Source organism: Lactuca saligna, chromosome 9 (genome assembly GCF_052625555.1).
Source record: "Lactuca saligna cultivar CGN05327 chromosome 9, ASM5262555v1, whole genome shotgun sequence".
Classification (NCBI taxonomy): domain Eukaryota; kingdom Viridiplantae; phylum Streptophyta; class Magnoliopsida; order Asterales; family Asteraceae; genus Lactuca; species Lactuca saligna.
In genome coordinates this window covers 29234325-29261302 of record NC_136425.1, presented here as the reverse complement: position 1 = coordinate 29261302, position 26978 = coordinate 29234325, and the positions used below count along the sequence as shown (strand labels likewise).

Genomic DNA, 26978 nt, shown 5'->3' with positions numbered 1-26978 from the left:
GATTCGTGAAACTCATACACTACAAAAAAATGCCAATTAGTGACCAAAACAAAATGGTCACTAACAATAGTATGAATTGTCACTAAATGATTTAGTGACCAAAATTCAAGTCGTCACTTTTCGTCACTCTAGGTCCGTCACAAAACCGATTTTGTCACAAAATATTAATATGGTCAGTAAAGAGTGACTAAAATATACTCGTCACTAAATCTGTGACGACCCACTTCGTCACTATGTTGTCACTAATCAATAAAAGTCGTCACTATTTTATCTACTTAGTGATCAATTAAAGTCGTCATTGTTTTATCCGATTAGTCACCACATAAACAGGTCGTCACTGATTTATCATATTAGACACAAAAAGGGGGTCAATAATTAAGAAATTATTGAAATATCAAATGTCATTTTTAATATGAAATATAACAATATCCAATTAGACAAAAGAAAAATCAATCCTATAAATTTTTACAATACAACAACAATAACCAAATAAATCTTCACAATTTTAATATGAAAATTAGATGTCATTTTAAAAAACAAAATCCATATATTTTATCCAATATTTCAAAAACAAACATATAAAGATCAATGTGGATTAAAAGTAAATTCAATTGCTTCCAAGGGTAAACTTGTGTTCAACCAACCACACACAAAGGTGAAAGTTGAAAGCTGAAAGGGATGAGGTTCTTGTGTGAACGATGATTCTCAAAAGGTAAAACATATCTCTTTTTCTCCTCTCTCTGTTGCACACATTCTTCATCTAGTCATTATCACTACCAAAATAAAAATAAGAAATAAAATGAAATGTGTGTGTGTGTGTGAGGGTACCTTGATTAAAGCTTCTAGTAAGTTTTTGGCTTGATCAAGATTGCGCATCACTTGATTGACAAATAAAATGTAAGATTAAGAAGTAGGATGAGAACATATATGGGTTAAAAAGAACATCGTGAAGCTTTTCAAATAATTAGACATTGTTTTCTCTTCTTTGCATCTGAAAATGTATAAACATTTTTTAATACCTTAGATTATGTAAAAATATGAAGAATTGATAGACTTACCCTTCTTGTATAAAGTCTGTGAGCTTTCTCCTTTAGTCTAAATACATTGTATGGGTTGGTGTCATTAAGTGGAGGAGGTGGTTGTAATAACAACAAAAAGGAATATATATATATATATATATATATATATATATATATATATATATATATATATATATATATATATATATATATATATATATACCATTTAGGGGCAAAATGGTCATTTGAAAGAGGAAACTAACCTGCAGGCGGCATAGAATGGGTTTAAGCCATCTTTCATGCTGATAAAAAAGGAACAACTTTGTAAGCAAAAATTAAAAATCATAAAACCAAGAGTACTCATTGTTTAAAAATGATATCTTTTCTTTCCGGTAACTGTAAATTGACTGGAAAACCCCATATTGTATGGAAAGAGCTTGAAGGGGCCAAATAGATAAAATTCAAGATATAAATGCAAATTGAAAAAAAAAATCCTAAGAGTTATATAGATTGTGATAATATCATAATAATACTAAAAATGAAAAATACCTCATCTGCAACATCAAATGTTTTTTAAATGACTCACATCTAAGCAAATTCAATCGCTTTACTTTTATAATCAATAAGCAGTTTTTTAAATCGACTACTAAAATATATTAAAAAAAATGACTCACATGTAGGTATATAAGCCTATTCACCAATTCAAAAAGCAAACTCTGATTGGTTTTTGGTAATATAAAGTTAAAAACATATTCATGTAAAAAGTAATAAAAAATGTAGTTAATAAAATTACTGAAATCAAATAATCCTATTGAAAAAGGAAGTATGAGAAACTTACTTCCATTACTATGGGATAAAGGAGGGGGTAGGGGGTCCATAGTAGTATGTCCCCTGCTTGATGTAGTATTGATATATGTTGACTGGATTAAGCAGATGGATTAAAAATTCAATGTTACTTAATCAATATTGTTGACAGATGTCTACAACATTGTTGACAGATGTTTGTACAGTAGCTCATCTACAACATTGTTGACAGATGTCTGTACAGTAGCTCCCGTTGCAGCCGCAACTCGGTGCAGATCATCTTCATCAACTCTTCCAGCACAGAAGATATCTTTGTCTGCAAAATACTGATAACAAAAAAAACTTTTAAAATTTGAATTTCATTTGTGGAAAAGTCAAAAGAGTCAACACCAGCCAACCTGTGTAGCCAGATCACCAATAGCAAGACGACAAAGTACAATCTTGGCACCAGTCTTCACACATTTATCCAACTTATCATAAATGATATTCCACTCTGCATCAACAATAGACTGATATTGCAATGGATCTAAAAGTCTGTTGATAAAAACAAAAAGAATGTCAAATGTTAAATCACATTCAAACTAAACAAATAAGATCATATCACTAATTAATCACCTCAAAATTTCCATAATCTAGAAGATAAATAACAGAAAATCACAAAAAATTCTAACATTACTCAGAGGCACACAACAAATCGATCATAAAACCTCAAACTAAACAATGGGGAACAAACGCCACCACGGCAGCCCTCAATCGGAAACGTACAATAAAGTTAAAGAAATCGAATCCTTTCATAAGTGATTACATATTTCTATGTGTTTTCGATTGTGTGTGTTCATACGTGCTTGTGTAAGTGTGTGATTCTGAACATGAATCAGAATGGAGTTGAGAACCGAAAAAGTAGGTAGAGGAGGATGTCGTCCCTAAGCAATCAAAGAGGAAGAGGAGAAGAGAGATTGAGAAAAGGATAAAATTACCTTTCGAAAATTAGTAATGATGAACACAGAATCAAATGCGAGGAATTAAGCCCCGATTGAGGTTTTTCGAGCCCTAATCACACCTTAGTCAAATTTTGGGGGAAGTGATTACCTAATCGAAGCTTCAATTGGGAAAACTAGGGCTTCAAACTTTGGAGCACGGTACTATACTGAACGAAGGAGAAAGTGGTGATTTGATGCGGTAGCAGCGCCGACGGAAGACGAAAGGCGAGGTAACGATAGTGGCGGTGTTCAATGCAGATTATGAATAGAGGAAAGCGAGGGGATGTCTGCATAGCGTAAATACGTAATGGAGATGATAACCACATTTTGCTTTATTTTATTAGTATTTAATCCTCAACTTATCATACTGAGTTACCCCTTCATCTTTTAAGCATTTCCACTAAGACCTTTACTAGGATTATTATTACTCCAAACCCGTTTATACCAAATTACGAAATTACCCTAACATCAAATGTGTAAAAATCACTAAAATGAAATTAACAAACCTATATGTAATGACACCATACTATTTAACATTGTATATTTAATGTGAAATTACCACAATGCACTTCCATCGAATAAACCATCATGGTGGCCATTTACATGATATGAGTTTATAATTTTTATTTTGTTTTTAAATTTATAATGAAATTTGTTCGGTGATCATTATCATACTGTCCTAACTTTTTTGCAATTTTCAATTGTATATTTAATTACTGATTACTATTTTTCAGCTCATAAATATATAAATAGCTAGTGACCACTATGTTTGGTCACTAAGTTTTTAATCCAGTGACCGTTATTTATGCTCACTGAGTAGTCAAGTCAGTGACCATTATTTTTTGTCACTAAATCTCTAATGCTACTATTTTTCATCTCCAATCAAGTGATCATTATTTTTCGTCACTAAGTCTCCAATATAGTGATCACTATTTTTGGTCACTAATACTTGTTATAACGTAATTATTTAAACTTTATTTTATATTTTACTGATGGGTAAGTGACGACCATCATGATAGTGGTCATTAAATTTGTAGTATTACCAAAAATTTAGTGACGACTAAAAATATGGTGACTAAATGATGTTATTAGTGACCACATTTTAGGTCATCAGTAAAAGCTAGTCATTAAAATAGACTTTTCTTGCAGTGATAGTACTACCCATGATCTTTATTTCCAGTAAGAGGTCTGACTCAGTTAATCAACATTATTTGGAAGAAAGTTTCAATTATTCATTTTATAATAAAATAAAATTGAAGTCCTATATACTTAACTTTATTAAATAGTCTGTTTTACGTTTAAATTTAATAAGGGGTTAAGTGTCAAAATGGAAAACTAAAAATTAAATCAAACTAATTTAAATATGACTAGTGCAAATTATGAAAGTCAATAGGATTAATTTAGAACTTTAAAATGTCAAAATTTTAAAAGAAAATGAGGCTAAGATAGTTATGCAATAAGAAAGTAAACTTCATGGACTTAAACTTTAAATTTCCCTTTAATATATTTTACTGAGTCAAGTAAAAGGTGAGGTCTGATTCGGTTAATCAACCCATTGGATGATGTAATTTTGAGCCTTTGGCCGAGTAAGATGAGTAAAAAGACTCAAAAGAGTCTGAATCAACCAAATACACTGATTGAATTAATTTCCAAGAAAACTCTCTTTTGCATGGCACTAACATGCCTTGAGGGACATCCCCTCCCCCTTTGAACGACATTTTCTTCAGTGACTTCTTCACCATCGTAGGTTTCGACATCATCAACTTCTACCTCACCAGCCTCTTGCATCTCCAACTTCATCCTCATCGAAATTAGCTTCACCATATTCTTCCTCTCCAACATCGGTTCTCCAAAGCTTCTTATTTCTCCAAGGTTTCTGTTTCACCTTGTTTCTGATTTATGTGGCTTCTACCATTATTTTTGTTTTATTTTTGTAGGGTTGGAACCAAAAGTGAGTACTTTTATCTTAAAAGAATCATGTCATTATATTCGCTTGATTTTACATAAGTAATTTTGGTTGAATTATAGTGAATACCACACCATTCAACCTTATAAGTCCATGCTTCCCTATTACTAGTATCGTGGGTCGTCAGTCATGTACGCAATGATTTGCTGAGCTCATTAAACTAGTTTCTTTTGTATGAGCTTTATACTATATTGTGATTTAATCACAATTAATAATATAAAAATTACTATATAAAAATTCATTCCATTCCTTATAGGTTAACCAAACTATTCCATTCCATTATATATCTAGTCAGATCATTTTCTTCGTTTTTCTATTTATCCAACCAGAAAGACAATAGAAAAAAAGTCCAAATTCATCGTTCACTACAAGAAATCAAAGCATTAGCTGCGACGCCTTTAGCGGCGACGCATAGCAATAGCGGCGACATGTAAATGACGCGTTACATGTCGCCGTTATTGCTATGCGTCGCCGCTAAAGGCGTCGCCGCTAATGCTTTGATTTAGCGATCCGCGTCATTTTCACCCCATCCGTCGGATTTTATTTTGATCTAACGGCTGTAGAGGAAAGCGGAAACGCGCATTTCCTTTTCCCTCCACATGTCGCCGCTACTGCCCTGATGTCGCCGCTATTGCCCTTGCGTCGCCGCTAAAGGCCGTCGCCGCTAATACTAAACGCAGATTACCCCTTCACAGGTTCTCTTTCTGCCATTTTCTTCCTTACCTTCCACCTTCTCTCGTTTTCCTCTCTTTCTTTCTTCAATATCACGATTTTTTGACAAGTTTGTGGAGTTGGAATTGCTTCTTGGACCGGTGCTTGCCCCTCCTTCCCCCAAGATTGCCATAAACCGGTGATATTTTTGCAAATTCCGAAATTGCCCCTCCTTCCCCCAAGGTCGAATTTCTCATCTTTTTCTATGATTTTTCTGTTTTTGTGTTAATTAAGATGATAAAATGTGAACATTTTTTAATTATATTGAGTGATTATGTTTGTATTTTGAGATATGAAGTGGTTAATGTGAGCATTTTGTTGGATAATTTTGTTTGATTATATGTATTTTGTTGGATTATTTTGTTGGTTTGTGTGTGTGTGTGTGTGTTTTTTTTTTCCAGATTTGTGGGAATTTAATTATGCATTTTGTGTATATTTTGATAATTATGTTTAGATTACATTGATGTATAAAAAAAAAATGACATGAATATATACATTTGTTGGATTGAAATTTATGTTTATACCACATTGCCTGAAAATGAAATTTAGATGTTTATATTTGTATGAAGTTGGATGAAATTGGAATATACAAAGTGTTTAATTTTGTTAGTGACTTAATGTTTGGCCTACTTAATAGCAACATACTTTTAGTGACTTAATGTTGGTCATTACAACTTTAGCTTTAATTAGGTTATTAATAGCAACGTACTTCTAGTAATATTAATTTAATTATAGAATAAATTTAAATTAATTTAAAAAAAACATTAAAAAAATAACAAATTAGTTGTAAAATCAAGTTAATGTTAAAATTAAAATAAAATAAAGTTAGTTTAATAAATTAAAATTAAAATAAAGTTAGTTTAATAAATTAAACTAATAACAAAAAAGAAAATATTAAATTAATTATAAAATCTAATTAATTTACCTTTAGAATCAAATTAAGTTACCTTTATAAAATCAAATTATTTGAAAATGGAATTTGAATTTGATGTATTGTATGAAATTGGATGTATTGTATAATTGCATGAAATTAATTGGAATATGAAAGTTGTATTGTATGTTTAAAATAAAGTGAAAAAATGGAATTGAATCTATTGTATATATGTATGATTATGTGATATTTAGGTTTAATAGTTTGGTATACATATGATGAGTGATAAAGTTCTTAATTGATAAGTTATAGTTTTTGTAGTAATTTTAATTTGTGCATGGAAATGTATTTAGATGAATTTGTATGATTTTCTATTTAGAAGTATATTTTGGTATAATGAATCTGTAAATTCTATTCATATTGTAATTCTGCAGGCTATATATGGGGTTTAGTTGGGCGATACTCTTCTACGTGATGGCGGATGTTATGGGCTTAGGACATGGAGGTGACGGAGCCGGGGATCCACCACCTCCCGGAGGCTTTGGTCGTGGTCAACACGAACAGGATGGTAAGTCTTATTATGATATAGTTGTTAGATATTTTTATCGATGTATTATAAGCTATCGTGACTAATATTTTTAATTATATTTTTCAGCCGAGCTCCCTAAGAAAAGAAGAGGCCTAGCAAAAAACATTCAACTATCAAAGATAATACGGGCAAACAAGGGAAAGCCTGTAGATTTGGATTTCGATAGGGAGCTGACATATTCCCCTGTCGGGAACCATGGAAATTGGTTTACCCGTGAGATTGGGAAGTATATATGGATGAACATCCCTTTGAACGTATCTGGTTGGGACAATGTTTCCCCCGCTTTAAGGAATGCCACAGTGGTTCATTTAAAGGTAACTCGGACAATCTTTTAAATTTAGTTCTAATTGGTATTTAACTAACTAACTTTTTTGTATTTGTAGAATAAGTTTGATTTAGATAAGGTTAACTTGGATCCCGAGCGTGCTCAGTTGTTGCAGAGCATTGATGCGACTTTGCAAAGAATTTATAGAGGCCGGAAAAATAAAGCGCATACTTATTTTGAGAATGTCGGGGGGCTTACAGATATCCCAAGGGCATTAGCCAACCCCCCCGATGGAATGTCACGTGAAAATTGGGCGCAAGCAGTCGAGCATTTTCAAACTCCTGAATTTCTAAAGCGTTCGGCGTCAAACAAAGGAGTCCGTGCACAACAACAAGTTGTAAACAGAGGGGGATCGTGCTCGTATAGCAATGCATGTTTCAAAGAAGTAAACTATGATATGTTTAATTGTTTATTTAAATTATAATTAATCTAATTTTTAATGTTAAATAGGACATTGCTCGAATCGAAGCATTTCGCAAGGCCAATACTGATCGCCATGGGGTGTTTAGTAGTCCTGCAGTCGAGCAACAATACGTAAGTGGTTAATTTGTATTTTCATATAAGTACTTATATCGTCAAGGGGTAGTTAGTAATCTAATTTTTATTATACTTTTTATTTTTTGAAAATACAGAATGCTTTACTCTTTGAGATCAGTCAACAAACTCAAGCTTCTTCTGAAGCCAGCGGTCTAACACCGAAGGATACACAAAATTGTTTTGAAAAAATATTGGGTGTTCGACGTGGCCATATCAGAGGCATCGGACGTAAACCTTCTACGGTTGTGTCGATGTACGATCAGGAACAACCACTAACACAACCACTACCACAATCACAGGTGACAAGACTATTTAAATTTGGTAATTGTTTAAAATGTTGGTAATTGTGGGTTTAGTAATAGTTTTAAATTTTGGTAATTGTTTGTTTGATAGTAGTTAATATATTGGTAATTGTTAGTTTTGTTATAGTTTGATATATTGGTATTTTATAGCTTGGTAATTGTTAGTTTGGTTATAGTTTGATATATGGAATGTATATTTTGTATATAGAATGTTATAATGCAAGTTTAACTTATAAGACTATGTTGTTTTATTTGTAGTTGGAAATGCTTCAAACAATGTTAAAAGATCCGGCATGTAGTGCTGCGCTTGAAGATTGGTTTCGTTCGTTGCCACAACGAAATGAAATTGGAGGAAACGAGGAGAGCGATGATGACGAGTAGATCGTTGTAGGATTTTTTTATGTTTTATCTGTGCAAGTATTTTAGACTAGTATTTTTGTTATTTTGTTATATGTTAAATCGGATACTATATTAATATTTTGGAATTGAATGATGTAGGATTAGATTAATTAATATCATACCAGTTTTTTTTCAATTTTATTGAGAAATATATATAAATATATATAAATATATATATATATATATATATATATATATATATATATATATATATATATATATATATATATATATATATATATATATATATAAGAAAAACACCAATACCGGCGACGCCTTTAGTGGCGACAGTCGGTTATTACCGGCGACAGGTCTTTAGCGGCGACAGACAAGTATTAGCGGCGACATGTCTTTAGCGACGACAGATAAGTATTAGCGGCGACAAATCAATCAATAGCGACGAAACATCAGCGTCGACGTTTTAGCGACGACACGTCGCCGCTAATGGTATTAGCGGCGACAAGTCCATCTTTTAGCGACGACACGTGTCGCCGGTAATACTCTAGTTTCTTGTAGTGGTTTCAAAAGTCATATAGAGTTTAAAATGGTAGCAATAAGCCTAATTAAAATAGATACTATAAACCCAACTATCTAATCGAACGATATGACGGATAATGTATCACTATGATTTTCTTCTTCTGAAATCAACACAGCTTCTTCTTCGGACTCCCTTCCAGCATCTCCAGCCACGGATAATTTGTCAGTATGACTTTCTACTTCTGAATTGGAACCAACTTCTTCTTCCGACATGCTTCCTCCATCTACACCAAAATCATTGTTTGGCACAAGATCCTACAATAGAAAAACTGTTGTTATCAACAATGGTAACAATATATATGGAGAAAATGAATAGTAATGAACCAAATTAATAGAAGCAACATGCTTCAGTTTTAACAATGAAAAGTTAAACTGTTAAATAGCAAGCCTAGAATGACCCATTATCAATTTAAGTATATGTAACGAGTATAGATATAAACAATTCTAATTTTCTCACCTAAGAAGAGGAATAATAGCTAGTTGTAGTGTGTCCAAAAAAGTGATGCTTTTTTACCTTTAATTTCTTCATAGATAGTAATGCCCTGAACCAATCAGTTAAAGCTGATCTTGACGTTAGAGATGCCTTGAGAAGTAAAAGTGCCTGTGCGCATAATCAAAGCAAATGGTGTCATGCATGTAAATTGTTTTAATTAACTTAAAGGATTTATTAATATTCATGTATAGCTATATATCTTACCTCTTGTTCACCAATGCTCAATTCAAGAAGCTCCATATCATGGATAGGAACACCGGATGTGTTAAACTTTGAAATTGTAGCTATTGATGGAGACGTTGTTACTTTCAAATCATTGGAAACCATGAATATTGTTGTTTGTTCTTTTCTAAGGAAAGAACCTTGGCGTTTATTTACTTCATAAATCGGCAGCAAATCAGTCACACAAACATAACTTCCTGCAATCTTTGGGCAAAGTAGCATCGTCTTCACATCCTCAGATGTCAAGTATTCTCCCAAACTTGAAATACTATTGTAAAGATTACTTATACCCATCAATGGAGATGAACCAATATCCTTTGTTAAACGTTCATATGCACCAAATGGGATAGTTAAGAAGCTAAAAAGAAGTTCCACAAAATGATTCTCCACTTGTGCACATAATACCTTCTTCTTTGATTTTTGTATAAGTAATTTTACTTTCTGAGTCTGAATCTGGCCAGAGGTACTTGGAATTGTTAATGTAGAGTATGTGAAGAACGATGAACTTAGCTTTCTTCCCCCATACACATAATTTGTCAAAGGATTATTCGTAAATAGTGACCACTTAAGTAGATGGACGAACTGCATGAAATAATAACTTGAAGTGAGTATATTAATACTACACGTTAACTTTTGAAAAATTCAATTATAATAAAAAAGCTTAATTACCTCTTTTAAGTCAAAGTTCATGGTTTTCTCCTGTAGTTCATCAATGTAGTCAACACCAAGAGAATTAAGAAGCTCAATGCTTTTATCAAGCACAATAGGTACTACATTGAGATCATCAGTAATGATGAACTTAGCCTTCTTTTTGAGAAAAATTTCTTCATGAGGACACACATGCACTCTGTGATCATGATCCAGATTTACTTTAAGTTTTTTACACAGATGAGCTGATGAATTAATTGTATGAAATAGGGAACCCTTAGATTCAAGGCTTGAGAAATGTGTTATATTTAAACTCCTGACACTTTCATGGAGAGAAGTTAAGCTTCCAAGTTTTGTATTCATGGAGTTTGGGTCTGGAAATATTCCTGAGAGCTGTCTTGCGATTGTTCCAAGAGGCAAAGTGAGAAAACTGAAAAGGATTTCCACAAAGTCTTCTTCTGCTTCTGCGAACATCACCTTTTTCTTCTTATCATCGAGAAATACTTTCAGTGGTACTGATGTTTCGTTTCCCATGGCTCTGATCAAGTCAACAATATCCAAAAATGAAATCAACAATATCCAATATCATGTATTTATTGATACCAAACAGTTTTATGCATAAAATATCTTTCAGAAATTAGCATGATCAAAATCAAGCATCGACAAAATTGCATGAAATAGAAGTGTGTTTGACTTGTATAAATAAAATTCCTAAATATCAAAAATTAACAAATTCCGGTTGGGAAAATGACTTAAAAGCCCAAGAAAGTTTCCAAACTATTCAAAAAATCTCGATCATGCTAAGGAACTTAACTTTTTATCTAAAAAGTCCAACAAAGTTCCAAACCATCCAAAAAATCCCAATTTTGTTTTGTTTAAGTTCATTGGGGTTCTTTTTTAAAAAGTCAAAACATGATTGGAGTTTTTTAAATGTTTTGGAAACTTTGTTGGTGTAAGTCATTTTCCCGATACGGTAATAAGTCATTTTCCCGATACGGTAATAAGTCACGTCATCCATTTCTCTTATTAGGAAAGAGTAACTTAGTTGGGCTTTTTAGACAAAATGTTACGTTCGTTGGGTTTTTTGGACTGACAAAACATAATTGGAGTTTTTTGATTTGGAAACTTCGTTGGGCTTGTAAATCATTTTCCCATTCCGGTTAATTGGCAATTTATGATAACTCGTCAAATCTTGTCTAAAGTTCTAATATAGGCGTCTACTATAAAATACTACGTAATATTTTTATTCAAATAATCCAATTAATCAAATTAATGTTTAAAAAAAAAAAAAAAAAAAAAAAAAAAAAAGTCTACACAATTAAAAGCATAAATTATTAACTATTGACGAGTAATTACCACTTCGAAATTTTCAAAGTTTATTTAATGACTTAATATTAATATAACAACTTGATAAAACTGCTCCAAAAAGTCATTACCTAAAACTGAAGGGTTGGATGGTAATTGCTGATAGGTAACATTAATTCTGAGCTTCTATTAATTTGTTAACTCAAATATTAATTAAAACTACCGAATGCTAAACTCTACTTAATTCTTTGCAGATGATCAATACAACAAACACATCACTAAAATCGATTGTTGGATCATGCTTATATATCGTCGAATTAATCAGGTTACGTTAATACAATCTTAACATTCAATAAGTGCAAATATCAGTTTATTAAAGACTATATGTATACTTGAAATCTAGAGCCGAAGTTATATTATATATACCTCAAGTTGACGAACGAAAAGTCCTAACAGAAACTTCACTGCCTTCGATCACCACTATACGTACTCCTATTCTTTCTGTCAACCAGCTTCGGTCTTCTTTTAATTTCAACGGGGATTACATATATATAGTTACGAATTAACCACAGGGATGATTCTGGAAAAGATATACGGGATAATTATTAATGCCTCTAAATGCCAACTCAATATTTTCCTTGTTTATCTTCCAATGATCAAATCCATCTATATCTATATTATTATTATAAGTTGTAAAATATCAAGTACAAGTCTATCATATTATTAAAAAAAATAGACTATCCTCGGTTTAAATTTTAAATTTATTCAAAATAAAATAAATAATTTATATCTATCCTTATCAATCTCAAAAAACTCCTTGGATACATAAATTAATACGCAGAGAATAATAACTAAATGCATGAGAAACCGGTAGCTAACCATTATCACTTTGAAATACAGTTTAGTAACAAAATATAAAGTGAGACTCGCTTATTAAAAATCAAAGTTTAATATTAACGTAAATATTAATTATTTTAAAAAAAAATACTTTTACATAAATGCGAACGATATAATGAATAAGTAAGTAATTCAATCTATATTAATAAAAAACTATTGATATATTTTAAATAATGATGTTAAAAATTAAAATGTAAACATTGAATATTTTTTAAATTAACTTTCGAAATAAATACAAACAAAATGGAATAAGTAGTTATTGAATCTATACTAATAAAAAAATTTATTGTCATATTGTAAATAGTTGTTATGAATCAAAAATTTCAAATATTTTTTTGAAGATGGTGTTCTTTTTCATTTACTATGGTAGAAATAGAGATATATTATACAAACATGTTTATTTATAAAATTTGAATAAATAATACATTTGTTAGAATTCAAATTAAAAGTACAAAAAGTTAAATGTATGAAAATAGCTACTTAAATGATTATATAATATACAATGATAAAAGAATGAAATGTGACCTGCAATTCTCAATAAAAGTGATTTTTGCATCAGACTTGTGTTAAAACCAGTTAGGTTGTGGAAGTTAATCCTGGAAACAAGTTGAATATCGAACTATGATTAATTATAAAGGAATTGGTGGACCTTATTAATATATTTTCAGCTAAGATGGGTCTATTTCTATATACATTGTATTTTCATTTATTTGTGTATTAATTATAGCATGATATTTTGTCTTCCTTTTATATTTACCTATTATAATACATATTTGTTCTAACCAACAATTTATTAATTATTCATTTTTATCTTTTATATTTTTCTATTATAATACATACTTGTTCTAACCAACAATTTATTAATTCTTCATTTTTAAGGGTTGTTTTGTTGACCGATGACGCCACGAGGTGCCCATAGTGGTGGTCGCAATGGTGGTCTTGTTGCTAGAGATAAAAACGCAATTACATCACACAACAGTAACATAGGAAGTCGCCCTTGTTCGGTTAGAAGATCAAATATTCGATAAGAATGACCAGCTAACCCATCAAAAAGGAAGTTGATTGAAGTCCAGTCTAATAAAGAGTAATGTTAGTTTTACAATTGTTTCTAATAGTAGTAATGTTTATATATATATATATATATATATATATATATATATATATATATATATATATATCATTTACAAATTGATTCAGTGGAATATACATATGAAACAGAATATATATCTATGTAATTTTATAATATTTTAACGTTGTGATTACTCATAAATTAGTTTTATAAAATCAACGAATGGATTTATTCACAATGTGAATTTGAATTATATATAACTCAAATTTCAAAATTCTTAATGTGAATCTGACTTACTATTATTCACATTTTGAATCTGAGCAATGTGAATCTGAACTAAAATTTCATATGTTTTTACATCAACATAAATCTATGTTTAATAAGTAGATATATATATATATATATATATATATATATATATATATATATATATATATATATATATATATATATATATATATATATTGAAAGACCCCAACTTTCGTATTTTTGAAAGACCCAAACTTTCATATTTCACATTATCATTACTCCAAAACATGCTATTTACATATTCATAAAAGCAATATTTTACATTGATAAAGGGAATTACAAACTATTGGATACAAACCTTCTATTACAAAGTGTTATATATATTACATAACTACCTAGGATATTGTAATTTATACAAACATAAAAAGTAGTACAAAAGTACTATTACAAACTATTCTACATCTTTCAATAGTATGTAAACATACTATTTTTTATCACCTGCAATTGTTAAACATTGATAGGGTAAGTGGTGACGCTTAGTGAGTTCAAAAATAGATACAATATAATGTTATGCCATATATATACTTCAATGTGGCAAAAGCAAAGAGGAACAACAAGATGTGTGTGAGATCATGTGACAAGCGTTCATATCAATCAAAGATATTATTCAAAGATATTCTTTTCAATTCTTGATATACATCAATAAAGCTTTGGCCCAAATGGCATAGAAAACATGCAATTTCTAATTAACATCTTATTAGATTTTAGGCTTATAGTCCTGTCTAACCATTTGCCAATGTCATAAAATAGAAGTCATTCTCTTACGGAGACATGCTCTACATGGCCAGAGCCTACGTACCAGTACCAATGTGAATCTAAGTCCTTTCACTGATCACATGGTCAAAGGTATTATAATTGCTATAAACATAGCGAATAACACGAGAAAATAACTCAGAATGATAATACTGAAAAGCACATAGCACATATAATACATAACATACAATTTTTCTTATATATTGAACTCACCTTAAGTTAACCAGGGGTTAAAATAGTAATTTGGACAGCACTTCGGCTTTAAATATGTCTTTCTATGTTGAAAACCGGGAGCTTGATTGAAAACCAGGCTCTGCGAAGGTAGGGCTTCAAAACCGAAAAGATAAAATTTACCGGCTTCTCGGGGGTATCGGGACGTGTTTTGGGTGCTAAAATTGATACCGGGGCTACGGGAAAAGTCAAAATAATGAAAATATGGATTTAGGGGTGAAAATGGCAAATTTCCAAAGTTAGTCGGAAGATCTCGCAGGTCCTCCTATTTATAGGCGAGGGTTCGGCCGAGAACAAGATAGATGGCAGCGAGGGAGAGAGGGTGAGTCAGCAGCGAAGGGCTCGGTGGCAGCAGTGGAGCGAAGCAGGTGGCGCGAGAGGCGAAGGCCACGAGGCTGCATGCGAGGCTCGACTGCGAGGCGGGTAAGCAAGACGTGGAGGGGTGAGACTCGGACACCGCAGCGAGGCGCGTTGGAATTCCCTTGGACTGCACTTCAGTCAAATCATTAAGCAACACGCAGCATTGCGAGGCGAGGCCACGTCTCCGGTGACGCACCTGCTTCGTGCGAGGTGACGTGGCCGGTTACTATTCATGCGAATTTCTTCGGTTTTCGGGCCCCGAACTTCTAAAATCCATAATTTTCGCATACGAGCTCCGTTTTTGACGTTCTTTATATGCACGCGTAGCTAAAATTACGCTCTACAACTTTAGTTTAGACTTCATCGGCTAATTTTGAATTTATTTTTAATATTATTATTTTTAACAGACCAGGACAGGAAAATCCGTTAAAAATTCATAACTTCTTCATCCGACATCCGTTTTCGTCAGACTTTTTACCGTTGTACTATATATGATGAGACCTTCGATTCTCGTTTGGGATGTATCGGTAAAATATTGCTCGATCTACAATTCGAGTTTTTTAGCTGTCTACTACTAAGTTGAAACTTCGAAAAATCATGACTTCCTCATACGAAGTCAGATTTTGGCGTTCTTTTTATCGAATTTCTCGGTTTAACGAATACTACGACTTTCATTTAGATTACTAAGGCTAAAAAGTAGTTTATCAAAAACTCACTTTTTACGTCATTCGACATCGTGCCGGTTTTGTCGCGGATCTTCGGTTGGTCATAACTTCTTCGTTATAACTCGGATTTTGACGAGGTTTTCACCTACAAGTTTCTAACGAGATTCTCTACAACATCGAATAATAAAACTTTACTTATTTAAAGTTTCATATTTTCGCTAAATTTCACTATTTAGCTTTTAATTGGAATCTCATAAGACTTCCAATATTTTCTGAGTGATTCTAAACATAGTTTTACTCCATTTCTAGTAAAAAAAACATCTGTTAGAACTCAACACTCAATTTTACATAATATTTCACAATTTTATTCATTACAAAATACAATTTCAAAACGTGTATGTTACATATATATATATATATATATATATATATATATATATATATATATATATATATATACACTTATCAAACGTCATCCATTGAAACCCTAACCCTAGTTTGAGTCTTGTGTCCAAAAGAATGTGTTTTGGAGTGTTCTTGGTGCATCTTGGAGAACAAAAAGTTCATTGGAGAAGTGTTGGTTGCATTGGAGCTTGTAGATTGTGATATCCCCAAATTTATGGTCATTTTAAAACTTTTATTTATGTTTATTTTAAAACGGGGTATTTCTTTTGTTGCGGTGTTGGTCCCCAAAATATCCTTGACATGATATAATATCAAATCAAGGCATTTCAGATGAAATGCTTTCCATTGATTTATAAAAGTTTGGCATGTCATAACTGATAGAAAACATAATCATAAACGGAGACTTACAATGTCTCATTATACTAATGGTCTCCATCTCCTTGAATCTCTCATCATGCATGCAACTTTATACCGCTACCCGTGATACAAAAAGGCTGAGTGGGTTGGGTTTGGAAACCTGGTAAGTACATAAGGTTTTCGACTCATAGTAATATAGTTAATGTGTTTAATCATCAAACAAACAATTAACCCAATTACTCATCCTTGTTTTACTATTTATTCATCTCAAAGGATTTATCATTGTAACATCTTGTTTCGAGATATTTCTTATTTTGGGATTGTGGATAATAAATGGATCAATTAAAGGCCTTGGGATTCAAGGGAATACGGTTTAGACCCTATTGGATGTTGATAATATTGGTTATATGATCCAAGCCATTGGTTTATGCTGGAGTCAAAGGGTAAATGTAACACCCAAAAATCAGGTATGTCTTGAAACCCTAAGGAAATTATATTTTTGGCATGAATAGTCCCTTAAGTATGTTAGGTGTACTCAATTGTATGCTCGGCGTACTATGCATGGCTGGTCGCGGGATGAATTACGGTACGTTGGGCGTACCAAGGCTTACGTCGGGCATACGGGCCAGTGGTGCAAAACCCTAATTTCCGGGCATGTGGCCTATTTAAATGATCTTAAGTCCCTTGGACTGAACCCCAAAGAGCCTCCATAGCCTTAGATCGTCCTTGCACCCTAGAGAACCTTGTGATATCATTCTTGAGCTTAAAAGAGTGCATTTGTGACCTTCTAGTGTTCATTGCAAGAAGAAGAATTGATCAAGCAGGCTTGGATCATATAGGTGCTTCAAGATCCTGCATTAAACTCACCTTACAAAGCTTCTGAAGATAAAAAGCTTGCACCTTTCCATCTAAATCCTTAGATATAGCTAGGGTTTTCTAGCTTTGCCCATTTGGTTGGTTTTGGACCTCTTTTGATGAGTTAAGCAACTCCATAAGAGGAGGATGACAGATATGAGGTCCCTTAGTCGTTTAGAAGAATAAAAATGGGATCTTGATGGATGTTTAGGCATCATGCATGGATTAAGAACCTTATAAAGGCCTTAATGGAAGTGTTGGACGACTTGGAAGCATGCAAGGGAATAAAGTTGGCAACTTTATGCCTTAGGACGTTTTTATAGACCTGGATCTGACTTTTAGTCATGAGGAAACCGAGCATTAAGCACTTAATGTAAAAAGTGCTTAAGCCGGTTGTACGCTGGGAGTAACCAGCTGTACGCAGCGCGTAGTTCCCAAACCCTCAGTATGTTGGGCGTACGCAACAGCAGTTGGGCCTTAATCTGTTTTGAGCCTTTAAGCCTGTGGGCCTCATTTGGGTTCAGGGTCTGGTCGTATTCTGTGAATTATGGACTTCTTCATCTATGTGGGCCATGGATGCAATGGTTGGGCCTTATTGGGCCAAAAGGCCCATGAAGGATATTGGACTTGGACTTGGGGCCCATTAGTAAGAAAAGGGTATTTGGGCCTTGAGGAGGGGTTTGGAGATTGGTTTCCCCCTTGGTTTATTTAAAGTTCTAATATTGATTATATTACCTCTATTATTGTCCAGCTCGAGGGATTACGGATTGTTAGGAGGGCAGTGTTTGTATTCAACAGATTAAGGTGAGTCTTCTCACCATACCTATGGGTCTAAGGCACCAAGTCCGGCCCATTATGTGTTAGCCATTATGTGATTTTATATGATATGTGATTATGTGTTTTGTGTGAAGACCCCGGGGGAGCCCGTGGCATTGGATGTAATACCATGTGGGGTAGCCCATAGCAGTCCTAGGTAAAGACCATGTGGGGTAGCCCATGGCATTAGATGTAAGACCAAGTGGGGTAGCCCATGACATTCCTAGGTAAAGACCATGTGGGGTAGCCCATGGCATTATTACAGGTTTTATGTAAGCATGGTTTATGTGATATGTGTGTATCTTTAATTAGCTAACTGGATATGTGCATGTGTGATGTATGGAATGCTCTAAGGAACTCACTAAGCAATTCTCTTACAGGTTGTTGATTTGTTTCAGGTACATCTAAGCCCAAGGGAAAGGGCAAAGTGTGATGGCGCGGCGTGCACTCTATCTCTCTCTCTTTTTCACTATTAGGAATCGGGGACACTCTGATGTTTTGGAATAAATTGTAATGAATCGTTGATTTGAAAACAATTATGTGGGAATTTCATGGTTTATGCAATTATTTTTTAATAATTAAAAGCGAAAAATTTCTTTGAATTTTTGGGTCATTACAAGTTGCTATCAGAGCCTTGTTTTAGAGATCAGGGCACATTCTCGGGTGTGTCAGGACTCAGACTAAGGAAATGGTAAAATCATTTTCAAAAGTAACACAAAAGTTTCTTTCTAAAAATAAGAAGACGAGAGTGGAAAGCGCGTGATCAGTCGAGCCAAGTAAGTAGTTCCCCAATGTGTTATCCATGTTATACTGATAATTGAGCCTTATTGATTATATGGGACTTTCCGTGTTTATGTTTTTACAATTGTATCCGGTTAGGAGCTTATAGTCTCAGAATGATTGATTTGGCCTTATTTCCTGTTCCTTGTTTGGTTGTGGTTCTAGGGTAGAGTCTCTTATTCGAAAGCCTATTTGATCCTTCTATGTGTACAATTTGCATGCATAAGAGCAACCGGTTATGATTGGTCAAATTGATATGAATGGGGCAAGTAATAGGTCAGCCTGAGATTAGTATCCGGTGTAGTTGTGAAATATGGTTTGGTTGCGGAATGAATTGGAGTTATCAGGTAGAGCAGTGCGGAAAGGTACATGTAGGTGTTGAACAGTAGAAGGTAGTATTGGGCCCGTACTACTGGAAGCACAGGACCTATACCCGAACCAATGTTAGATCTGACGACTTCAAGGAGGACGACATGGCAAGATCCCTTATATAGTAATCCTGATCACTGAAATTTATTATTTTTTTCAGTTTAGCATGGTGGTGACACCATTTGAAGCTGGGGGTGAGGATCGGGATTTGGATCCGGTGCGAGATTAGGAGATACTGCTGATAACATTGATGATAGGATGTGCGAGCTCATTGCAGCCGAGGTTACCAGGGGCATCCTTGATGCGACCCCAATCATATTTGGTACATTCAAGGAGGGCATTATGGAGATTATGGGGAAAAGACTTAGATTGTTTAGGGCTGAGTTGGCAGCGGGTCAGGTGGGGACCCAAACTCCCTCGTTCTGGGAGTTTAAGGCATGTGGGGCACCGGAGTTCTCCGGGGTCACGGACCCCATTTTCAGTCGACGTTGGGTAGCGGACATCGAGAACTCCCAACGCACGAGTTCTTTTCCGGATGCAGCGAATGTTGGGTTTGCTTCATGTTTGTTGAGAGATAGGGCTCACGATTGGTGGGGCGAGGTTACTAGCTAGGTGAGGCCAGCTGGAGTGGCCGATATGACATGGGCCGAGTTTGTTCGGCGGTTTGATTCGGAGTTTGCACCACCTATTGAGGTGTAATGCCTAGTGAGGGAGCTTCATGAGTTGCAACATACCACCGAGACCGTGGCACAGATCACCACCAAGTTTCAAGAGCGAGCTTTGTTAATCCCACAGTATGCTACCGACGAGGAGATGAGGAGGACCCGATATCATTCCATGTTGAGGGATGATATTAGGGAGTTTGTGAGTTTTACGAGGTGCTAAACCCTGAATGAGATGGTGGAGAAAGCCCGTTAGAGGGAGATGGAGTTGGAAACCCGCACGAAGCGGAAGACTGAGCAGGTGCAGGCAGTAGGGGGTCAGGCTAAGAAGCCTAAGACCTCTGATTCTTCGGGTAAGGTCCAGCAGGGCTTGGGTCAGTATGCCAAGTGCGAGAGGTTTCATAGTCGGGCGTGCCGGATAGTTGGGGTATCGGGATGCTACTCTTGTGGTCAGCAGGGCCACGTGAGCAGGGAGTACCCCAAGAAGGGCCTGATATGTTTCGACTACAACCAGACTGGCCACAAGAAGGTCGACTATCCTAGGTTGCAGGGAGGGGGAGGAGCAGTGGCGGCACCTGCGCCCGCCACACTGAGGATCACTAATGGCCGCCCTGCTAAGGTTGAAGCCCCATCGGTGAAGAGCCATGCATTTCAGCTGACTACCGAGGAGGCTCAGGCTGGGCAAGACGTTGTGGCTGGTATGTGTTCACTATCCTCTAATTTTATTTATTTTGTATGACTTATGTGTAATTACATTTGTATAGGGACCTTTTTGGTCAATGGCATGACCGCTCATGTCTTGTTTGATTCGGGTGCTACCCGGTCGTTTGTGTCTCTTGCCCTTAGCAAGAAGTTTGGGGATGCATCGACGTCCTTGGATTCCCGCTCGAGGTGGAGATTGTTGATGACCGCACAGTTAGTGCGGCGAGGGTATATCGGGGTTGTGTTTTGAATGTGTTGGGTGAGAGGTTTTGTGTAGATCTGGTTCTGATACTGTTACGAGGACTGAAGGTGATTATCAAAATGGATTGGTTGGGGGCCAACGGGGTCATGATTGATTGCGAGCGCCAACTGGTCAGGGTTCGAACTCCAAGTGGGGGAGAGATGGTTAGTCATGGCGAGAAGGTCTCGTAGGGATCGACCCTCTGTTCGGTTGCGAGGGCAAGGAGGTTCCTATAGCAGGGTTGCTCAAGATTTCTGGCTTATGTTTCGGATACGAGAACGCAGACTATGTCGGATGTGGATAATGTACCAGCTGTACGGGATTATCGGGACGTTTTTTCCGAAGAGTTACTGGGACTGCCTCCGGAGAGGTAGGTGCAGTTTCGCATTGATTTAGTGCCAGTTGCGGCTTTGATAGTCAGCGCACCGTATCGGTTGGCACTACCTGAGATGCAGGAGCTATCCACGCAGCTCCAGGAACTACTAGACCAAGGGTTTATCCGTCCGAGCAGCTCTCCATGGGGAGCACTGATCCTTTTCGTGAAAAAGAAGGATGGATCGCACAGGATGTGAATTGATTTTAAGGAATTGAACAAACTGATGGTGAAGGACCGTTATCCCTTGCCAAGGATCGATGACTTATTCAACCAGCTTCAGGGTGCGTCTTGGTTCTCCAAGATTGATCTTCGGTCCAGCTTCAGGTACTATCATCCCTTGCAAGGGATCGATGGCCAAGGAAGGCCCACGACATGGTGGTGCTCTGCATCTCGACTGTTTTGTCCTGAATTAGCCACGGCGTGTCCAAGAGTTCTCTACAGTATAATGGCCATTGACTTAGTTGACCATTGACTTTTGTTGACCGCTGATTATTGACATTTTAACAAGTTTGACTTTTAGTCAAACTATCATAGAATTGAGTGTTTAGCTAACGACTAGTTCCAATTTGGTTTTAGGTAGCATGTGACTGGTGTTATGTTGCTGAGTTTTGGTGTTGAGCCTCTATTGGTTAGCTCAGGTGAGTTTTCCCACTATACTTGGTACTAGAATATGTATCCTTATGTGTAGTATATTGGTATGTTTTACTCATCTGTTCGACTGGTAAATCTGTTACGATTATATGTTTTTGTTGGTTATTGTTACTTATTTGCATATGTCGATATATTATGGTTGGGTCGAGGTTGTACTACTTTGTGATGTAGGCCAAGATGCACAGGCGGTGCACATGTATAGTGGGAGTTGAGAGATGGTTCAGTTAGATTGTAGGCCCAAGGGAGCAGTCTAACAATATTATAGGGCCCAAGGGGGTCCAATTAGACAATAGGCTCAGGGGAGCGGTCAAGGTGTACTATAGGCCTTACAAGGTGGTCCAGTCAGATGGAAGGCTTATGTGTGCATGCATTGTATGTGTGTTGTTGTGTGGAGTATATTGGGAACTCACTAAGCTTTGTCCTACAATTGTGGACTAAATATTTTCAGGTACTAATCAAATCGCAAAGATAGGAGTGTACACATACTTCGGCAGTTTTTATGATTCAAGATTCAACATTGTTTTTTCTTATAACTATGATTTTAAATTACAGCTTATGACAAAATGGTTTTTACATTGATTATATATTTATAAAAATGGGTGTTTATTCTATTCTGAAAATGAAAATTTTATTTTGGAATTTGGGATGTTACAATTAGGGTTTAAAAGTTAGGTAGTTTGTTGTTAATATTGATTAAATTCATAATAAACAAAAGTACATTGCCATTATGATTTAAAAGTTAAGTAGTAAGTTGTTATCATGGATTAAATTGATAATAAACCAAAGTATATTTTAATAGATAAATAGTATGTTGTTATTATGGATAAAGTTGATTATAAACAAAAGTAAAGTGTTCTTATTGTTTAAAAGTAGGTAGTTGGTTGTTAAATTGATTAAATTGGTAATAAACAAAAATACATAGCTATTATGGTTTAAAAGTTAAGTATGTTGTTACTGTGGATTAAAATGATAATAAACAAAAGAACATTGCTATTACGGTTTAGAAGTTAAGCATATTTTTATAATTATAAACTAAAATACATTGTTATAATAAAATAAAGTACATTGCTATTATCATTTAAGTATTGAATTATGTTACCATTTTTTATTCGGTTGTAAGGTTCCATGAAGAACTTTCTACCATCCGAAAATGACAAGCTCAAATTCAAGAACAAATGAAGATGTTTTTTAGGCAGCTAGTGGAATATGTCCAGTAATCAACCAATCAACCTTGTACTCCACCCGATGACAATGAATAGGTATTTTGGAACAATGGAATGTGTAAACACTTAGGGTTGTTTTCTTTTGTGTTAATCTTAGTTGGTATGAAACAATTGTGTAAAACTTCGTTTCGAGACATTGTTTGTGTATTTTAACACTTTAATTGTAATGTCTAATTAGTTTTGTATTTGAATATGCTTATTATAAACTTTTCTGATTGGCTTTTCATGCCTATTGTCAAAAAAAGTAGAAATTTTTTATATTTTGCAAAAAACAAAATTTCTAACCGATTATTAACGGAAAATTTGTTGGTATACAAGTCAAACTCGGTCAAATAGCCCCTCTTGATAAGGTGTTGTTAATCAGTCGGTAATGCATGCATAGATATTCCTTCGTAAACCTGTCGGTATAATCTACCCACGACCTAAAACTTGGCGGCTATTGGCTATAACCGATGGATTTCGCTGTCGGTATTTCATGTTTTTCTAGTAGTGTCATCATGGACCAAAACAAATTTAATGATAAAATGCAAACAACTCAACGACAACCAAAGTATAACGTATGCATTACAAATGAATAATATACACAATCCCGCAAGTGCCTATATATGTACACTTAACAATACCGTTACTCGAACAAATATATATATATATATATATATATATATATATATATATATATATATATCATGACTATATACATCAATAACCAATTAAGATGGGCTTCAAGTCGATGATTATGCCTTTGGTATCTTCCTCAACGCGTTGAGGTAGTCGGTTAAAGCAGATGTTGAGGTAAGAGAAGCCTTGAGAATTAATAGTGCCTGCATAATCAAGAAAAGGGTATCATGATACAATATAAACTCGAATATTGTCTCTTGTTCAATCTTAATTCCTTCTCTCTTAGCTTATGTATATTATTATTTGGTTAATGCAAAGTCCATGGAGCCAGATTGTCCTTATTTAATATTCATGTTTTGGAAAGCCAACTTACCTCTTGTTCACCTACAGTCACTTCCAGAACCTCAATATCACAAACGGGAACACCAAGTGTGTTGAACTTTGTAATTGTAGCTACAGATGGAGAGACTGTTACTTCCAGATCATCAGAAACTATGAATGTTGCTTGCTCTTTAAGGAAACGACCTGGGCGTGTATCTACTTCATAAATCGGCAGAAAGTTAGTCACACGAAGATAATTTGCTGCAAGCTTTGGGCGAAGTAACATGGTCTTTACATCCTCTGATTTCAAGTATTTTCCATCTCCTAAAGATGAAATACTATTGTACAAATTACTTATACCCACTGAAGATGAATTATCCTTTGTTAAATGTTCATAAGCACCCAACGGAATGGTTAAGAAGCTGAAGAGCAATTCCACGAAATGATTCTCCACTTGTGCACATAATACCTTCTTCGTTGATTTTTGTACTAGTAATTTCATTTTCTGAGTTTGAGTTTGAGTCTTAGGCGTCTGAGTCGTCTGAGTCTGAGTCCGAGTCTCGCTAGAGTCAATGGAAGTCAAAGCCGAATCACTCGCTGAGTTTGTGTCACACGATGAACATGGGCAGGGTTTACTTCCCCCAAGCACCAGATTTGTCAGAGGATTATTTGTTAACAATGACCACTTAAGTAGATTCGAGAACTGAAATAATAATTTGAATAGAATATATTAAAACGAATAATTTCTTTAAATTATAGTATATAACTAATTAACGCTAATTATCACCACATAACCTTACCTCTTCCAATCCAAAAGGCATGATTATCTCTTCTAGCAAATCAATGTATTCAACACCAAGTGAACAAAGGAGTACGATGCTTGTATCCAGCATCACAGGAACTACATTGAGATCGTCAGTTATGATGAAAGAAGCTTTCTTTTTCAAAAACACTACATCATCTACATTTACTTTAAGCTGATCTTGAGGCACAATAGAAGAGATAATGGGCTTTGTTTCATCTAGATTTACTTTAAGCTTCTGGCAAAAAGATGCTGATGAATTGCTTGGATTAATCAATGCATCCTTACAATGCTCGTTGGAGAAATGTTTTTCATTGAGATTTATGATACTTTCATACAGTGAGGTTAGGCTTCCGACTTTTATAGCATTCGAGTCTACATGCTTTCTTGAGAGTTTTGCGATTGTTCCCAGAGGCAAAGTGAAAAAACTGAAGAGGATTTCCACAAAGTCTTCATCAGCTTCGGCGAACATCACTTTTTTCTTCTTTTTGTCAACAAATACTTTAAGTTGAACTTTTTTTTCATCGTTTCCCATTGTCTCTGATCTAGTTAATAATATCCCTGGAAACCGGCAGTCTATACGTACACAAACTGATTGATTATAGGCATGTATATACATAAATTTATGAAGAATTAATAATTAATTACTATTCAAGATATCTCATAATAAAGCTATCTAGATTCTAGTGATAGATTATATACGTAATCAACACATATATATTATAATTATGAAACAAGGTTAGGTGTCTTTCTATATATGTTCTACACATGAGCATATATATATATATATATATATATATATATATATATATATATATATATATATATATATATATATATAACCTTTATAATAAAAGAATGAAGATGATTGAGTACATCCAAGTTAAGATATTCTTAATATTGATAACAGTTTTTTATGTGTTTGTTTGATCAATTAATAAATTTAGCAATAAGCGTGTCTTTAAAATGATGATGCTTACACTAACTATCTTTACTTTATGATATACGTACAAAAACATGTTATAAAAGAAAGCATATTGATAGAATATGAGAAAGAAAGGGGATTAATACACCTTGAAGTTTGCAGAATCCTCAATTAGCAGCTATAGCTATATGACAACCCTTTTCCTCTATTAACAATTGAGACAGATATAAAAAGATTGGGTGTTCTTCATTGGGTTTAAATAGATTCCCAAAAGGTAGAATAACTTCAAGATTATAGGAATGAGTACTAATACCGAAACCCATGATTTCCATCTTGATTTACTCACACTTCATCTCATATTCTCATCTTCAATCGCCATGAAAGCCAAAATTACAACTTCTCTTTCCTCTTAGACAAATTAAGCATATACGAAATTTTGATTAGTAGAACATCCAACAAGATTCTTTGGCACTTGGCAGGGTCTACTTTAGGTCTTCTCTCAGAGAAAGCATATTCTTATTCCGGGGTCTCCTGAAAACTAAATCATTAATATGACAAGTATCAAGTCTTCTTTATAATTAAGAAATAAATTGTCTTCCTAGATTCCTTGATACAACTTCAAATGATGATATAGCCTATTCTTTAAATCTTTCTTAGATATCCCTCGTACTAATATTTCACCGATTTTAGTTCCGAGAAATGATGAAACAAATCATTTTGGAATATTAACTTAAAGTAACCATGACCTAAATTTAAAGAAAACAACTCCAATTTTATTTTACAAAGTAACCAACAAGTCCGAAACTGGGCATTTTTTTCTGATAAACAAGTACATTTTGGATTAATATTCTAGATTTCATACAGAAATTTCGGAGTTCGAAAA

At 34.4% G+C, this 26978-nt stretch overlaps 2 protein-coding genes and 1 long non-coding RNA gene across 8 annotated transcripts; all 3 read right to left on the bottom strand.

Moving 5' to 3' along the window:
* Window positions 1–482: 482 nt before the first annotated feature.
* Window positions 483–3137, bottom strand: LOC145018378 (uncharacterized). 6 transcript variants are annotated; one of them, XR_013666976.1, is made up of 7 exons: window positions 2801–3136; window positions 2222–2357; window positions 1858–2149; window positions 1283–1321; window positions 1059–1095; window positions 829–991; window positions 483–740 (listed from the first exon to the last, which is right to left on the bottom strand). It is a non-coding gene; the product is annotated as an uncharacterized LOC145018378 (long non-coding RNA). The 6 variants fall into 6 exon arrangements; XR_013666973.1 differs by having other exon boundaries at window positions 829–878; XR_013666974.1 differs by having other exon boundaries at window positions 1059–1321; window positions 2801–3137.
* Window positions 3138–9094: 5957 nt separating this feature from the next.
* On the bottom strand, window positions 9095–10937 carry LOC145016139 (uncharacterized). The gene is made up of 4 exons (XM_078974546.1): window positions 10425–10937; window positions 9738–10337; window positions 9555–9641; window positions 9095–9295 (listed from the first exon to the last, which is right to left on the bottom strand). The coding sequence occupies exons 1-4, from the start codon at window positions 10935–10937 to the stop codon at window positions 9095–9097; spliced, it is 1401 nt and encodes a 466-aa protein (XP_078830672.1).
* A 13027-nt stretch (window positions 10938–23964) lies between these two features.
* LOC145013932 (uncharacterized) lies at window positions 23965–26360 on the bottom strand. Its single transcript, XM_078972291.1, has 4 exons — window positions 26244–26360; window positions 25169–25746; window positions 24421–25071; window positions 23965–24250 (listed from the first exon to the last, which is right to left on the bottom strand). Exons 2-4 carry the CDS (start codon window positions 25703–25705, stop codon window positions 24164–24166), a joined length of 1275 nt encoding a protein of 424 aa, XP_078828417.1. The 5' UTR covers window positions 25706–25746; window positions 26244–26360; the 3' UTR covers window positions 23965–24163.
* Window positions 26361–26978: the final 618 nt, after the last annotated feature.

Bases quoted from the DNA above. Each gene is read 5' to 3' on its own strand.
- LOC145016139 (XM_078974546.1), bottom strand. From the start codon at position 10,937: ATGGGAAACGAAACATCAGTACCACTGAAAGTATTTCTCGATGATAAG. The intron at 9,642-9,737 runs GTAAGATATATA...TTATGCGCACAG, and splicing joins TGAGCATTGGTGAACAAGAG to GCACTTTTACTTCTCAAGGC. The intron at 9,296-9,554 runs GTAAAAAAGCAT...TTTCTATTGTAG, and splicing joins TATCTATGAAGAAATTAAAG to GATCTTGTGCCAAACAATGA.
- LOC145013932 (XM_078972291.1), bottom strand. From the start codon at position 25,705: ATGGGAAACGATGAAAAAAAAGTTCAACTTAAAGTATTTGTTGACAAA. The intron at 25,072-25,168 runs GTAAGGTTATGT...TTATTATTTCAG, and splicing joins TGCCTTTTGGATTGGAAGAG to TTCTCGAATCTACTTAAGTG. The intron at 24,251-24,420 runs GTAAGTTGGCTT...TTGATTATGCAG, and splicing joins TGACTGTAGGTGAACAAGAG to GCACTATTAATTCTCAAGGC.